Source organism: Ambystoma mexicanum, chromosome 11, assembly GCF_040938575.1.
Source record: "Ambystoma mexicanum isolate Mex_15411 chromosome 11, UKY_AmexF1_1, whole genome shotgun sequence".
Classification (NCBI taxonomy): Eukaryota; Metazoa; Chordata; class Amphibia; order Caudata; family Ambystomatidae; genus Ambystoma; species Ambystoma mexicanum.
This window is the reverse complement of record NC_090934.1, coordinates 156,632,205-156,648,034: the sequence shown is the minus strand read 5'-3', so window position 1 is coordinate 156,648,034 and position 15,830 is coordinate 156,632,205. Positions and strand designations below refer to the sequence as shown.

Genomic DNA, 15,830 nt, shown 5'->3' with positions numbered 1-15,830 from the left:
CCATACAGACCCAAAACCCCCACCCCCCAAATCAGCATACTCTCAAGCATGCACCCATACAGACGCGAACCCCCCACCCCCAACTATGAACCCCCACCCCCAACTCAGCACACACACTCAAACATGCACCCCTACAGACCCGAACCCCCCACCCCCCAACTCAGCACACAAACTTTCAAGCATGCACCCATACAGACCCGAACCCCCAGCCCCCAACTCAGCACACAAACACTCAAACATGCACCCATACAGACCCAAACCCCACCCTCCAAATCAGCACACACTCAAACATGCACCCATACAGACCCGAAACCCCACCCCCCAACTCCAAACCCCTCACTCCCCAACTCAGCACACACACTCTCAAGCATGCACCCATACAGACCCAAAGCCCCCACCCCCCAAATCAGCATACTCTCAAGCATGCACCCATACAGACGCGAACCCCCCACCCCCAACTATGAACCCCCACCCCCAACTCAGCACACACACTCAAACATGCACCCCTACAGACCCGAACCCCCCACCCCCCAACTCAGCACACAAACTTTCAAGCATGCACCCATACAGACCCGAACCCCCAGCCCCCAACTCAGCACACAAACACTCAAACATGCACCCATACAGACCCAAACCCCACCCTCCAAATCAGCACACACTCAAACATGCACCCATACAGACCCGAACCCCCCACCCCCCAACTCAGCACACAAACTCTCAAGCATGCACCCATACAGACCCGAACCCCCCACCCCCCAAATCAGCACACTCTCAAACATGCACCCATACAGACCCAAACCGCCCATCCCCAACTCACCACACACACTCAAACTTGCACCCATACAGACCCAAACCCCCACCCCCCAACTCCAAACCCCCCACCCCCAACTCAGCACACACTCAAACATGCACCCATACAGACCGAACCCCCCGCCCCCCACATCAGCACGCTCTCAAACATGCACCCATACAGACCCAAACCGCCCATCCCCAACTCACCACACACACTCAAACTTGCACCCATACAGACCCAAACCCCCACCCCCCAACTCCAAACCCCCCACCCCCAACTCAGCACACACTCAAACATGCACCCATACAGACCCGAAACCCCCCACCCCCCACATCAGCACACTCTCAAACATGCACCCATACAGACCCAAACTCCCCACCCTCCAACTCAGCACACAAACTCTCAAGCATGCACCCATACAGACCCGAAACCCCCCACCCCCCACATCAGCACACTCTCAAACATGCACCCATACAGACCCGAACTCCCCACCCTCCAACTCAGCACACAAACTCTCAAGCATGCACCCATATAGACCCAAACCCCCACCCCCCAACTCCAAACCCCCACCCCCAACTCAGCACACACTCAAACATGCACCCATACAGACCGAACCCCCCGCCCCCCACATCAGCACGCTCTCAAACATGCACCCATACAGACCCAAACCGCCCATCCCCAACTCACCACACACACTCAAACTTGCACCCATACAGACCCAAACCCCCACCCCCAACTCCAAACCCCCCACCCCCAACTCAGCACACACTCAAACATGCACCCATACAGACCCGAAACCCCCCACCCCCCACATCAGCACACTCTCAAACATGCACCCATACAGACCCGAACTCCCCACCCTCCAACTCAGCACACAAACTCTCAAGCATGCACCCAAACAGACCCAAACCCCACACCCACCAATTTAGCACACAAACTCTCAAGCATGCACCCATACAGACCCAAACCCCAGCCCCCAACTCAGCACACAAACACTCAAACATGCACCCATACAGACCCAAACCCCCCACCCCCCAAATCAGCACACTCTCAAACATGCACCCATACAGACCCGAACCCCCCACCCCCCAACTCAGCACACAAACTCTCAAGCATGCACCCATACAGACCCAAACCCCCCACCCCCCAACTCAGCACACACACTCAAACATGCACCCATACAGACCCAAACTCCCCACCCCCAACGCAGCCACAAACTCTCAAGCATGCACCCATACAGACCCAAACCCCCCACCTCCCAACTCAGCACACAAACTCAAGCATTCACCGATACAGACCCAAACCCCCACACCCAACTCAGCACACACACTCTCAAACATGCACCCATACAGACCCAAACCCCACAACTCCCAACTCAGCACACACACTCAAACATGCGCCCATACAGACCCGAACCCCCACCCCCCAACTCAGCACACACATTCAAACATGCGCCCATAAAGACCCGAACCCCCCACCCCCCAACTCAGCACACAAACTCTCAAGCATGCACTCATACAGACCCGAAACCCCACCCCCCAAATCAGCACACACTCAAACATGCACCCATACAGACCCAAACCCCCCCCACCCCCAACTCAGCACACACACTCAAACATGCACCCATACAGACCCGAACCCCCCACCCCCCAACTCAGCACACAAACTCTCAAGCATGCACCCATACAGACCCGAACCCCCCACCCCCCAAATCAGCACACTCTCAAACATGCACCCATACAGACCCAAACCGCCCATCCCCAACTCACCACACACACTCAAACTTGCACCCATACAGACCCGAACCCCCAGCCCCCAACTCCAAACCCCCCACCCCCAACTCAGCACACACTCAAACATGCACCCATACAGACCGAACCCCCCACCCCCCAACTCAGCACACATACTCTCAAGTATGCACCCATACAGACCCGAACCCCCCACCCTCCAACTCAGCACACAAACTCTCAAGCATGCACCCATACAGACCCGAACCCCCACCCCCCAAATCAGCACACTCTCAAACATGCACCTATACAGACCCGAACCCCCCACCCCCCAAATCAGCACACTCTCAAACATGCACCCAAACAGACCCAAACCCCACACCCCCCAATTTAGCACACAAACTCTCAAGCATGCACCCATACAGACCCAAACCCCCAGCCCCCAACTCAGCACACAAACACTCAAACATGCACCCATACAGACCCGAACCTCCCACCCCCCAAATCAGCACACTCTCAAACATGCACCCATACAGACCCGAACCCCCCACCCCCTCAACTCAGCACACAAACTCTCAAGCATGCACCCATACAGACCCAAAACCCCCACCCCCAACTCAGCACACACACTCAAACATGCACCCATACAGACCCAAACCCCCCACCCCCCAACTCAGCACACAAACTCTCAAGCATGCACCCATACAGACCTCAACCCCCCACCCCCCACCTCAGCACACACACTCTCAAGCATGCACACATACAGACCAGAACCCCCCACCCCCTAAATCAGCATACAAACAAGCAAGCATGCACACATACAGACCCTGCATCTCAACATACACCGCACTTACACTCCAAAACAAACATTCATGCACATCCGACACCCCTCCCCCACCCTCGCATCTCAACATACACAACACAAACATTCAAAAACAAACATTCATGCAGATCCGACACCCCCCAACCCGCATCTCAACATACATAACACAAACATTCAAAAGAAAATGCATGCACACCCGACACCCCCCCGACCCCCGCATCTCAACATACACAACACAAACATTCAAAAACAAACATTCATGCAGATCCGACACCCCCCACCCCCGCATCTCAACATACACAACACAAACATTCAAAAGAAAATGCATGCACACCCGACACCCCCCACCCCCGCATCTCAACATACACAAGACAAACATTCAAAAACAAACATTCATGCACATCCGACACCCCCCAACCCCGCCTCTCAACATACACAACACAAACATTCAAAAACAAACATTCATGCACACCCGAAACTTGAGAGTTTGTGTGCTGAGTTGGGGGGTGTGGGTTTCGGGTCTGTATGGGTGCATGTTTGAGTGTGTGCTGATTTGGGGGGTGGAGAGTTCGGGTCTGTATGGGTGCATGTTTGAGAGTGTGCTGATTTGGGGCTTGGGGGGTTCGGGTCTGTATGGGTGCATGCTTCAGAAACAAACATTCATGCACACCCGACAACCCCCCACCTCAACATACACAACACAAACATACAGCAAAACAGACCCGACACACAAACACAAACACACAGACCACTTACCGGAGATGTGCTGGAAGGCAGGTAAGCTGGAACGCTGGCGAGGTAACTGGAGTCGTACTACGGCTGGCGTGGCAAGGCTGAAATGCCTTCCGGCATCAAGTCTTATGGACCTTGCCAGCCGTAGTGCTGGCACTCCATTGGTGCAGCACACACGCACTACGTGGCTCATAGGAGCGACGTGGTGCATGTGTGCTGAGCCAATGAGGGCCAGTGTTTTGTCCGGCCTGGAAGAGAACAAAGACTTTGCTAACAGAGGACGGCCGATGCTGCTTGCTGGCCGCCCTCCATTAGGAAAGTCTTTGTGCCTCGTGGGCCGGACAAAATGGCATGGCAGGCCGCAACTGGCCCGCGAGCTGTATGTTGTGCACCCATGGTGTAGACCGTCTAACAAAAAGACCTTTTGTTTTCGGTTGATTTTAGGTGGCCTACAAAAATCAAACAAATGACATTCCTGCACCCCCCCCCAATTCCACCCTCTCTTGCCGGATTTCTTCTAAATTGGGGGGTTTCACCCCCACACCCACGTCCCTCAGTCCCCGCCACCTTCCTCCCCACCCAAGACTCTCCCGCGCCAAAACGCACAAAAACATGAACACACAAACACTTACCCGTTCTCCCCCAGTGGCGCATCCGGGTCCAGGCGTGCCTGTCAGCCCCTGGACGCACTCGTCTGCGTCGCAGGATCTGACAGTTCGATTTAGAAAGACTGCTCTGTGCGGTCACAGAGCGATCTTCCTGAATTGTTTTTTTCATCACTTTTTTTAAAAAAGGTCTTTTGACTTAATACCGAAAGATTATGTGCATTCTGGTTGTGCAACCAATGCACATTTTGGATTCTGTTTCATAGCACAGCATTGTACCAGTCACAGTGCACTTTTCATTGTACTGGTGCTCAACTGTTAAGGAGTGGTTTTTGCCATAGGAAAAAAGACAAACTGAATCAATAAGAAATGAACCTTCCTTCTCAAAACACCAATAAGAAAGATGGAGTTGCATCTTTTATCATTTTGACTTCTCAAGTATGTCCTCGAGAGTCTACCCTAGCAGGCCAAATAGCTTCCCGCAAGCACCTCTGGGAAGGTGTCACTAGGGATGTCGAACACTGCAATACAATTCTTTCCCAATAAATTGAATTGTATGATTTGGCAACAAAAGGGAATGGCACTAGCCGGAAGCACATATCTTGATGTGAACGGTTGTCAAACACCAAATGAACCTGGTATGGTGCGCTAGGACTGCACACTAACTGCATGCTTGTGCTCGCTTGTGTATTTAATGGGCCAGATTTGCAGCAGGTAGCGCAAATGAAAGGAGTGCAGAGAATGCGCTCTTTCAGAACAAAGGCGACCTCAGCATTTCAGGAGGAGCTGCATATTAGCGCAAAGATGTGCTGTCCATTCCCCTTGCATACATTACCACTCATGTAGGAGAGCCTCCAAGCAACCATTACACCAAGAGGGCTGTTAAAGGGCCCATCTCAGTTAAAGGCCTGTTAAAAAGAAAAAATGTCTGTCCCTGTTTGCGGGATGGAAATGCAGGTGTGACAGCCGCGGTTTAATCATGATGTCATGATGTGCACCTCCCCCTCTGCCTGTTTAAAATAGCGCAGGGGGGTGACCCTAATTGCAGGGCATTGTAAAGCGTGTCCCATTTGTGAATTTGGGCTGCTTTTTAAAATGACCAGAATGCTCTGTTATTTGCGCAAAGGCTGCATCTCATCATTAGCGCTAAAAAGGTTTGGAGAATCTTTAACAAATAACAACCCAATGATTTAACAAGTAAACACTGCATGGGGGTGTAAAAGGGTCCGTTTCCACATGTTAAGAAGTCATTTATGTTGTGTTTTCCTTGCAGGGCCTCATTTCCTGGAGTACTTGAAGTGGACAGTGACCGAAGACTGCCACGTCTTGATAGACTGCAAGGTAATAGTGACAGCTGCAAATCCAGATGAAAGAGTATAGACATTGTCTTGCTGCAGGAGCACGTGAGATAGCCTAAGAGGCCGGTGCACCAGAAAGACCAACATGGCTGAAGTAGAATCAGTGCCATGTCCAGATGTGCCACTAACTCTACCCTGGCCCTGTCAACCGGTCAGAAGCTCCAGCCCTTCTGGGTCTCTGGGTTTTGCACGTTTTATCAAAAGTGCAAAAGCAAATAAGCAAAAGATGTTAAAAATGTGTTTATTTGAAAGCCGCCACTCCAAGTGTTCTGGGCTCATACCGGCAGGATCTCTGTGTCGCTACACTGGGGAAATGCTCTGGTTACTTACCAGTAATATTCATTACACTAAGTCTTCCTCTTATTCGTCACTATCCATTGTTACTAATAAGTAAAAAGAAGTCACAAGCATTTGCATCATAACGTTCAGGCCTGAACTGTAAACCTAATTAGCACCTGGGGCGGGGGATCCCCTGCTGCCTTGGCCACACATCCCCACTGGCCACCATGGAAATGGAAGAGGGGCTCCACATAGATGGAGACCAGCCTTCCAGCTCCATGGTGGCCATCTTTGGTAAGACCCGTGCGTGTCCCGTTCATTCGAACACATTTACATTGCTGTCAGCACCCCGGGTTTTCCGATTGCATGGTAATTGCACTGGGGCCCATCCTTAAGGCCTGAGCCCAAATTGTGCCCTGGGCCGATTGGGTTTTATTGCTTCAGTAGTAGAACCTGGTCATACTTGGGCCTCTGTGTTTTCAAGGATGAGATCCACAACCTGCACCTTAAAACCGTACCCCAAATAGGCAGTGACAGTGATTGTGTGCAGTTTTGTGTAGAAAGGATGCTCCAAAACAGAGTGTGAACTGAACTGCTTCTTTAGCTTTGGTAAGGTGGTGTGTTACTAAGCAATGGGCATAAGATTAACAGCAGAAGTTCTTACTGGACAATGGGCCCATGATTAACAGAAGGTATGCTATTGGGCCATGGGCATAAGAATAACAGCAAAAGGTGTTTTACTGAGCAATTGGCACATGATTAACAGAAGGTGTGTTGCCCGACAATGGGCATAACATGTACAGCAGAAGCTGTGTTAATTGCCAATGGGCAAATGATTAACAGAAGGTACATTCCCTAGCAATGGGGATACAATTAACAGCAGAAAGTGTGATACTGGGCAATGGGGATACAATTAACAGCAGAAAGTGTGATACTGGGCAATGGGGATACAATTAACAGCAGAAAGTGTGATACTGGGCAATGGGGGATACAATTAACAGCAGAAAGTGTGATACTGGGCAATGGGGATACAATTAACAGCAGAAAGTGTGATACTGGGCAATGGGGATACAATTAACAGCAGAAAGTGTAATACTGGGCAATGGGGATACAATTAACAGCAGAAAGTGTGATACTGGGCAATGGACATACAATTAACAGCACAAAGTGTGATACTGGGCAATGGGGATACAATTAACAGCACAAAGTGTGATACTGGGCAATGGGGATACAATTAACAGCAGAAAGTGTGATACTGGGCAATGGACATACAATTAACAGCACAAAGTGTGATACTGGGCAACGGACATACAATTAACAGCAGAAATTGTGCTGCTGGGGAACGGGTTTATGATTAAGAGCAGAAGGTGTGTTACTGGGAAATAGGAATACGAATAACAGCAGAAGGTGTGTAAATGGGCAACGGGCATGAGATTAACAGCAGAAGGTGTGATACTGGACCATGGGCATGAGATTACCAGCAGAAGGTGTGCTACTGGGCCATGGGCATGAGATTAACAGCAGAAGGTGTGCTACTGGGCCACGGGCATGAGATTAACAGCAGAAGGTGTGATACTGGGCCATGGGCATGAGATTAACAGCAGAATGTGTGATACTGGGCCATGGGCATGAGATTAACAGCAGAAGGTGTGTAAATGGGCAAAGGGCATTCAATATACAGCAGATGGTGTGCTACTGGGCCATGGGCATGAGATTAACAGCAGAAGGTGTGTAAATGGGCAACGGGCATTCAATATACAGCAGATGGTGTGCTACTGGGCCATGGGCATGAGATTAACAGCAGAAGGTGTGTAAATGGGCAACGGGCATTCAATATACAGCAGATGGTGTGCTACTGGGCCATGGACATGAGATTAACAGCAGAAGGTGTGCTACTGGGCCATGGGCATGAGACTAACAGAAGAAGGTGTGCTACTGGGCCATGGGCATGAGATTAACAGCAGAAGGTGTGCTACTAGGCCATGGGCAGAGATTAACAGCAGAAGGTGTGCTACTGGGCCATGGGCATGAGATTAACAGCAGAAAGTGTGCTACTGGGCCATGGGCATGAGATTAACAGCAGAAGGTGTGCTACTGGGCCATGAGCATGAGATTCACAGCTACTGGGCCATGGGCATGAGATTAACAGCAGAAGGTGTGCTACTGGGCCATGGGCATGAGATTAACAGCAGAAGGTGTGATACTGGATCATGGGCATGAGATTAACAGCAGAAGGTGTGATACTGGGCCATGGGCATGAGATTAACAGCAGAAGGTGTGCTACTGGGCCATGAGCATGAGATTCACAGCTACTGGGCCATGGGCATGAGATTAACAGCAGAAGGTGTGCTACTGGGCCATGGGCATGAGATTAACAGCAGAAGGTGTGATACTGGATCATGGGCATGAGATTAACAGCAGAAGGTGTGATACTGGATCATGGGCATGAGATTAACAGCAGAAGGTGTGATACTGGGCCATGGGCATGAGATTAACAGCAGAAGGTGTGCTACTGGGCCATGAGCATGAGATTTACAGCTACTGGGCCATGGGCATGAGATTAACAGCAGAAGGTGTGCTACTGGGCCATGGGCATGAGATTAACAGCAGAAGGTGTGATACTGGATCATGGGCATGAGATTAACAGCAGAAGGTGTGATACTGGATCATGGGCATGAGATTAACAGCAGAAGGTGTGATACTGGGCCATGGGCATGAGATTAACAGCAGAAGGTGTGCTACTGGGCCATGAGCATGAGATTCACAGCTACTGGGCCATGGGCATGAGATTAACAGCAGAAGGTGTGCTACTGGGCCATGGGCATGAGATTAACAGCAGAAGGTGTGCTACTAGGCCATGATCATGAGATTCACAGCTACTGGGCCTTGGGCATAAAATCCCAAGCACAGAATAAAGTGCTACACTACTGAAAGTACATCTCCGGCAGCTCTCACAGCTTCTGCAGTTGGACGGTAATCCCTAAAGGAACGTTAGGGGGAGCTCTGTCATCGCGTCCCCCTTGGTCTCGCACTAACCTCTTGGATGGAGCACAAGGAGCCAGCCCATGACAGGGCTGCTTCTTCTTTTAGTGAGAATACAGAGTCCAATCTATGGACTCTCCCTACCCCTGCACACTACAATGCGGAGAAAAAAAAAGCCAACATTTAGATAGTATATTTTATCAATAGCTAAAAAATCAGCACAATTCGACAAAACAGTTGAAGAAATATCTGCAGGCAATGTATTAATTTATGTACCCTTCGGAGGTCAAACAATGCAATTCATGCTGAACGCATTTTTGGGAAGACACCCCTTCTTCAAGAGCAATTCATACTACAAAGACAGATCCAAACGCACATTATAAAATTGCAACTCAACAACATATGTACATGCACAGTCTCGAGAATATTTCTATGAACTGTAGGCTTACCCTTGCCCACGATAACGTGCTCAGGAGTGTACTGATGAGATATCAGTGAACCGACCACCTACATCTCCATAACTGTCGTGAAATGAGACATTCTATAGAGAGTGCCACTCCCTTCATCCCTCTTGCGTGTTCAATTCCAACCTCAGGTGTGAAGTGAGTGAACACCAGAGATCCCGGGCAAGCAGAGACCTACCTGGCCTCGGTGCCAATCACCAAAATCTAGCAATGCGCGGCTATCTCAAATCTATAGAGGGAAAAAACAGTGAATCTATTACAACGCTCTGTGAAAGTGGACTTAACATTTGAAGTGGCTCTCTTGCCTTATCTTCTTCTGATCAAGGAATCCATTAGCAGGCACTTGAATCGGTATTCAAAATGGGTATTGTCACATAGGTCCCCCTGTCGATGCGCTCATAATTCCCTTAATCAACCTCAGTGCAGCAACACCTGCTTCTAAAAGGAAAATGAGCAAAGGACACATCTTATGGGATATAGAGAATGTCCGGAGAGCATTTCTAATGCCTGCGAGGCAATGTGTTCCCCCATCACGAATGGGAGCCTAAAACTGCCGGCATGCAAAGTTATGTGATCCTCGAAAACAATGTACTATCAAGACTGACAGAAACACAGTGATACACAGTGAAAGAAAGTTTATGATATGTTCACCTGCTTGTAGCAAGTGTTTAAGTCAGCATGCATCTTTATGCACCCCTCTCCTTTCTTATCACCCAACATTAACACCTCTTAAGGGACAACAGCTACTCCCCATTCCTCAGAGACCGTGCTGTTCCTGAAGCCACCTGGCGTTAATCACAATTTAATGTGCTCAAACAGAAAGCTACGACAAACCAGGATGGTGCTCTTCTCATGGGTTAGCCTCTGAGTGTTGGGAACTGTTGATCACTGCAGATGCAGTGTTGTATGGAGATGCGGTATGCACGTTTGATTTCCTCAGACCTGGGATCCCAGGAGACTGTTTTTGCAGGTTCTGAATCCAGGTTAATCTGTCTCAGTTCCAGTATTTAACTTTTCCAGAACAGTGTGGCTAGGATGATTTGGAGGGGTGTGGCCTCGGGGAGAAGATGGGTGAAAGCGGGAATGAAGGTTACGAGGTATTGAGGTGGAGGGGAGCGAGCAAGATACAGGAAGTGATGAATTTGAATTGTTATTTATTTATTTGTGTTGGGCAATTGTTAATTGATCTGTTAGTCTGTAAACCCAGGAAGCCAGGTTAGCATGTCATGGCCTGTCACATTACAGCAACCTTTTCCTAGGATGATTGGAGTTCTCAAGCTATTGGATCCTGTCTCCACTAGGCTTATAGCTCCCTCTGGGCTTCCTCTCAAAAGGATTGATATCACGCCGCTCTGTTTTACACATCGAAACATCTACCTCTTGGGTCCCATACATATCTTCCAGGGTGAGGAATCAAATTCATACCCTCAAATGACAAAATACTTAGTCATGGAGGAAGGTCCCTTAGAGTTATAGCACCTAGAATCTGATAAACCCCAGCGAAATTGCTAACAGCTGAAAAAAACACATCAAACTGAGGAAAGACTGCAAGACTTCAAGGAAACCTCTCCATTCCCAACGTCTACTCTATGCGACCACGCAATGCAACATTTCGTTTGGCCACCGAAGAGCTCACCATTAATGTGATGGGAAGGAAATCCGTGTTCGGTCACGTTTTTCCGGTTGCTGTTACCTGCAGCTGTCTTTTTGTCACTGATCGTAAACGGATGAACTTTTTAAGTATTGTAATACTTTTATCATATAAATTCCATATTTGCCTATTAATCAGGAATATACACTTTTGTGTACTGGTGAACGGGCTTACTGCAGTAACCCACCCTAAACCCTTTTCTCTCCTATCCCCCCCTCTTTAATTTGTTTCTCTGAGGAAGCACCCCCATCAAGAGATCAAGAGGCGCAGAAAAGTGGTCGTATCTGTTGTCTTCAGGCAAAAGCAAAGAAGAAACTCAGTCAGCCTCCTTTCCCCTCAAAACAAAGGGAACAGGCGGCGGCCTCAGGCCTGGGGTTTCTTCCTTAGTCTGCATGACTGGAGCTCAGACCTAGAGAATCATGGGCTTTAAGGAGGACCACAATTCAAAGGAAACCATGGCGCTTTAAATAACAAGTCGCAAAATCCCCCACCAATCACAGAGGGGTAAAAGAGATGGCGGCACGATGGGGGCAGCTTAGAAGATGGAGCTGAGAGGGCAGCATGGAGAAATGCCCCAAGAGAGCTGTGAGCCACTACGAACTGGTGTGGGTTGGCCCCAAGCGTAGCTGGGAAGCAGACACCTTGTTAGATGGACTGATTTCAAATCCTGAAGTTGCGGTGTGAGGAGTATCATGAGGCCTGGAGAGACGAAAGACCCAAGTGCCCCTCGCGTGATAACCACAGAGAACCCAGGAGACCACCGCGTCGCCCGTGGGGCAGAGCACGATGGAGGAATCGCCAGATAATGCATACGAAGAGCTATGTGAGCATGAGCTGGAGAGACAGGGTCGAGATCCAGAGGAAGCCGGGAGAGAGAGAGCTGGAGAGAAGGGAGGGATGGGGTGCTGCAAGAAGTCAGACAGGCACCTGATGCCAGAAAATTCACAGATGTGCGGCCAGGTGCAGGAGGGATTTTGAAGTTGTCTATCTACAGCTTGGGACTAATGCTGCTTCTTAGGAAACATGGTGTGATGTCTATGGTCTTCCTAAATTTCAGATGATTGTCCAACAGTCTAGAGGGACCGGGGAGGGTGTTCCACTACTCGACCACCAGCACCGACAGGGCCCTACCCCTCACCCCCCACCTCCATCACTTTACCAACAAGGAGAATCACGTGAGGGCGTGAGTGAGTTGGCCTCAACTCCCTACTACGAAAATAGAGACTGATGTTTTCTAAGATACATGTAGGGTCTTTTCCTGACATTGCACGAAGCATGCTGCCTGAAATACATACAACCCTGCTGGCCACTGGAAGACAGAGATGGTTCAGAATGAAATGACAATGGTGTCATGTGGGCATTAATGTCTATTCATTGCAGGAGGGAGGCTGCAGCCTTCCCAATCAGTTGCAGCCTAATCATGGATGCCTAATTGTAGTAGTGGCACTAGTCTTTGTTGTTGTAATAGTCCATCCCTGATGGCACAAAGGTGTAGACCAAAGCAACCCAGTAGGGCAAGGGAAACAAGTGTACAATCCACCTTACCATTCGCAGTTGGGTTCAACTACTTGTAATAACCAATTGTATGTTGGTATTACGTGTTAGATTCTCATCCGACATCACTCCAAGATCCTCTACCTCCCAAACTGGGTGGGGCACTCTCCCAACAGTGGAGGCCTGAGCTGCTGTCCCATATCACATCCCATACCATCGTTTGTGTCTGCCTCACAGCATGACCTTTTGAGCCGGCTGTGGTCCGTGCGGGCACTCACTCATGCCGACACTCACTTTCAGCACACACTCGTAAAAGCAAGTGGCCGCCTGTTCAAGGACCCCATCCAGCATCAAACAGATCAGTGTTCTGTTATTCTGGGTGTAGAACTGGACTTTATGATGTCTTGGAAGAGAGGCCACAGGCGCAAGATCTGTATTTATTTCTGTTTATAGGAAGACAAGGGATTTAAATTTTGATCAGGAATGCCTTACAATAGCACATGGAGACATGCTCACAAAGGACGACTGTACAGTAGCATGAAGATGACAAGAAGAAGTGAGCCAGTTTATGAGGGTGCAAAAAATTAGCATATACCAGTGACTAAATAAAAGAAACACAACAAAATATATATATAAAACAATTGGTGACTTAAAGAGGTAACATTAACCTAAGGGGCAACTGCTTCAAACTAAAGAGGAGTACCATTTAAACATGCAAAATAACATTAAGTGACACTGGATAGGGTCAGGTTGGGAGCCTGAGGGAGAGAGTAGGGGGAGCTCCCACTTTAGCAGCTAAGTGAAGTTTAATCCGAGCTTTGATAGAGCTTGAAAAGCAAAGGTGATAGGGTGGAGTCCTGGGGTGCACCACAAGGAAGCTTGTGGGGGCCAGATTCATAGAGCGCCAAGTTGATGCTTTGCTCATGATTGAGAAAATAGGACTTAGAGCCAACCCATGGTTTTGTCACTGATCCCCAAACCTTGTAGGCAACCGAATATAATAGAATGGCCAACGAAGGCCCTGAGAGATCCAGCAATATCAGGACCCCAACACCATCAGTTCTATAACCATGCGCATATCATACGTCCTAGAGACCCCCAGCGCCTCTGTGCAATATAGGGTTCCTTCACAACATTCTTCAGTGCAATTGATTCCAGCAGCTTCGCTGAAAAAGAAACCAGTGAGATTGGTGGACATTTTGCTGGGTCTGCTGAGTGTTAACATTGTCCTGACCAAAGCTCGCTGAGGTTCATCTGGGCTAACGATACATGAAATTTCATAACGTGAATTCATAACCCATTGCATACCCACTCACGCCCAGTTCTGTTTTCTCTATGCAGGTGACAAACACGAAGAAAGAGACCGTATTTAAGTGGTTCTTCAACACAAAGACACAGCCCGAGGGTCAGTACGACGCCCAGACTGGAGTGGGAAGTCTTCTCCTTACAAAGGTAAAAGGGAATCCATCAACAAAGAGTATATGTATTTATTTTATCAACATTACAAGTACAGGCGGCAATTTGGGATGTCCGCATGTTCATCGCCAGAGACAAGCAGAAAGGATGGATAACCAGGCAAGCTGAATCCACGACACATTGAGATGAATACAAGTGAGCACCCTAATGCATTCCGTTACCATGGCGGCAGTGAGTAGGGCGCTGGGTCCATACCTGCACCGAGCAGTAGACATGATGGTCTTGGCAGCAGGCTTGCCATGTCCTCTGCAGTGCCTGCACATCGGAAGGGTATTCATTGATAGGGTAGGGGAGCGGGCAAGGGGAATGGGGTGGAGGAGTCCAGGGTGGGCAGGAAGGATGAAGTGGAAAGTGTGTGGGAGGGAGACTGTTGTCCGGAAGAAGAAGGGGGGGAGGGGGGACTGAGTCAGTCTACCAGTGTCTTTCTAGCACCATTCACTGGCCCCCGGCTTTTAAGACTTTCCGCCCTTTCATATTGATGGGTTCAATTATTATTTTAGAAAAAGTCTGATTCAGATATATTACTGATATTTGATATGTTTAATTATATTGATGAACTGTAAATAGTTGAATTTCATTTTAGATGGAGAAGGCCATCCTGTTTTTTTACATTTAATGCATTTTACATTCTAAAGTCCCTACTTGAAGGTCATTACTGTGGCTGTAGAGGTTGAAGTGCCACTGTAAATGCTTCCGGGTGGGCACAGTGCCCAAATATCACTTCCTGATATGGCTCTGATCCAGGCTATCATTCCGGCTCTCCTCCATCAGGAAGGTTAGGTGATGTCTGGAATACAGGACACAGCATCTACAGTGAGCAACTCTCAAAGTGCATGTTTTAAGGCAAAGGGCCCTGTAGGCAAAGTTGACAATGGCTATGACAAGTGCGACGTTAATGAACTTTAGGGACAAGTGTTCCATGTATTAACATCACTAATAACCTCTTATTGTAAATTCTGTGCTTGCAGAGCCTGTTAAAAGGATAAGATCTAAGTGCGAGGGCCTCAGCAGCCCTGGCCGTTTCACTTTGACGTGAGAAAAGGCAGACCAGAGGGGGCCCCGTGAGAATTTGGCCCTCACCTGGGTGCCTCTGGTTTTAATCCTCACTGGAGATAAGAGACCCCAAGCCTGAAAGGCATTTGATGAACCAAGCCAGGCAGGGATTGTCTAAACCCAAGAGCTTGGGTGCGCTATGTTATGATATAAGTCATTTATAACGTGCCTTAACACAAGTTTCAAGGCGCCACAAGACAAGGATGGGAAGACAGAGGGAGGACAGACAAACCATCTTACTAGGCCTCGTGTCATTCCAATCGTGCAAGTGCGAGTTGCATATTGCATCATAAAGAGCCACCTGAGATGGAACTTATGCTTGCCAAGCACGGCTCTTGGGTTCTAGTTTCCGGCCCAACCTTCCAGTCCATGGGGTACACAATGTAGAGCCAC

At 49.0% G+C, this 15,830-nt stretch overlaps 1 protein-coding gene across 2 annotated transcripts in view; it reads left to right on the top strand.

Annotated features, from left to right (window-relative positions):
* The window catches only part of MYOM3 (myomesin 3), a 450,074-nt gene that overhangs the window by 395,854 nt on the left and 38,390 nt on the right, over positions 1–15,830 (top strand). For both annotated transcript variants that reach the window (XM_069622682.1, XM_069622681.1), the window contains 2 exons: positions 5,954–6,021; positions 14,250–14,360. In XM_069622682.1, coding sequence (XP_069478783.1) covers positions 5,954–6,021; positions 14,250–14,360 — 179 coding nt within the window. The remainder of the gene's footprint in view (positions 1–5,953; positions 6,022–14,249; positions 14,361–15,830) is intronic.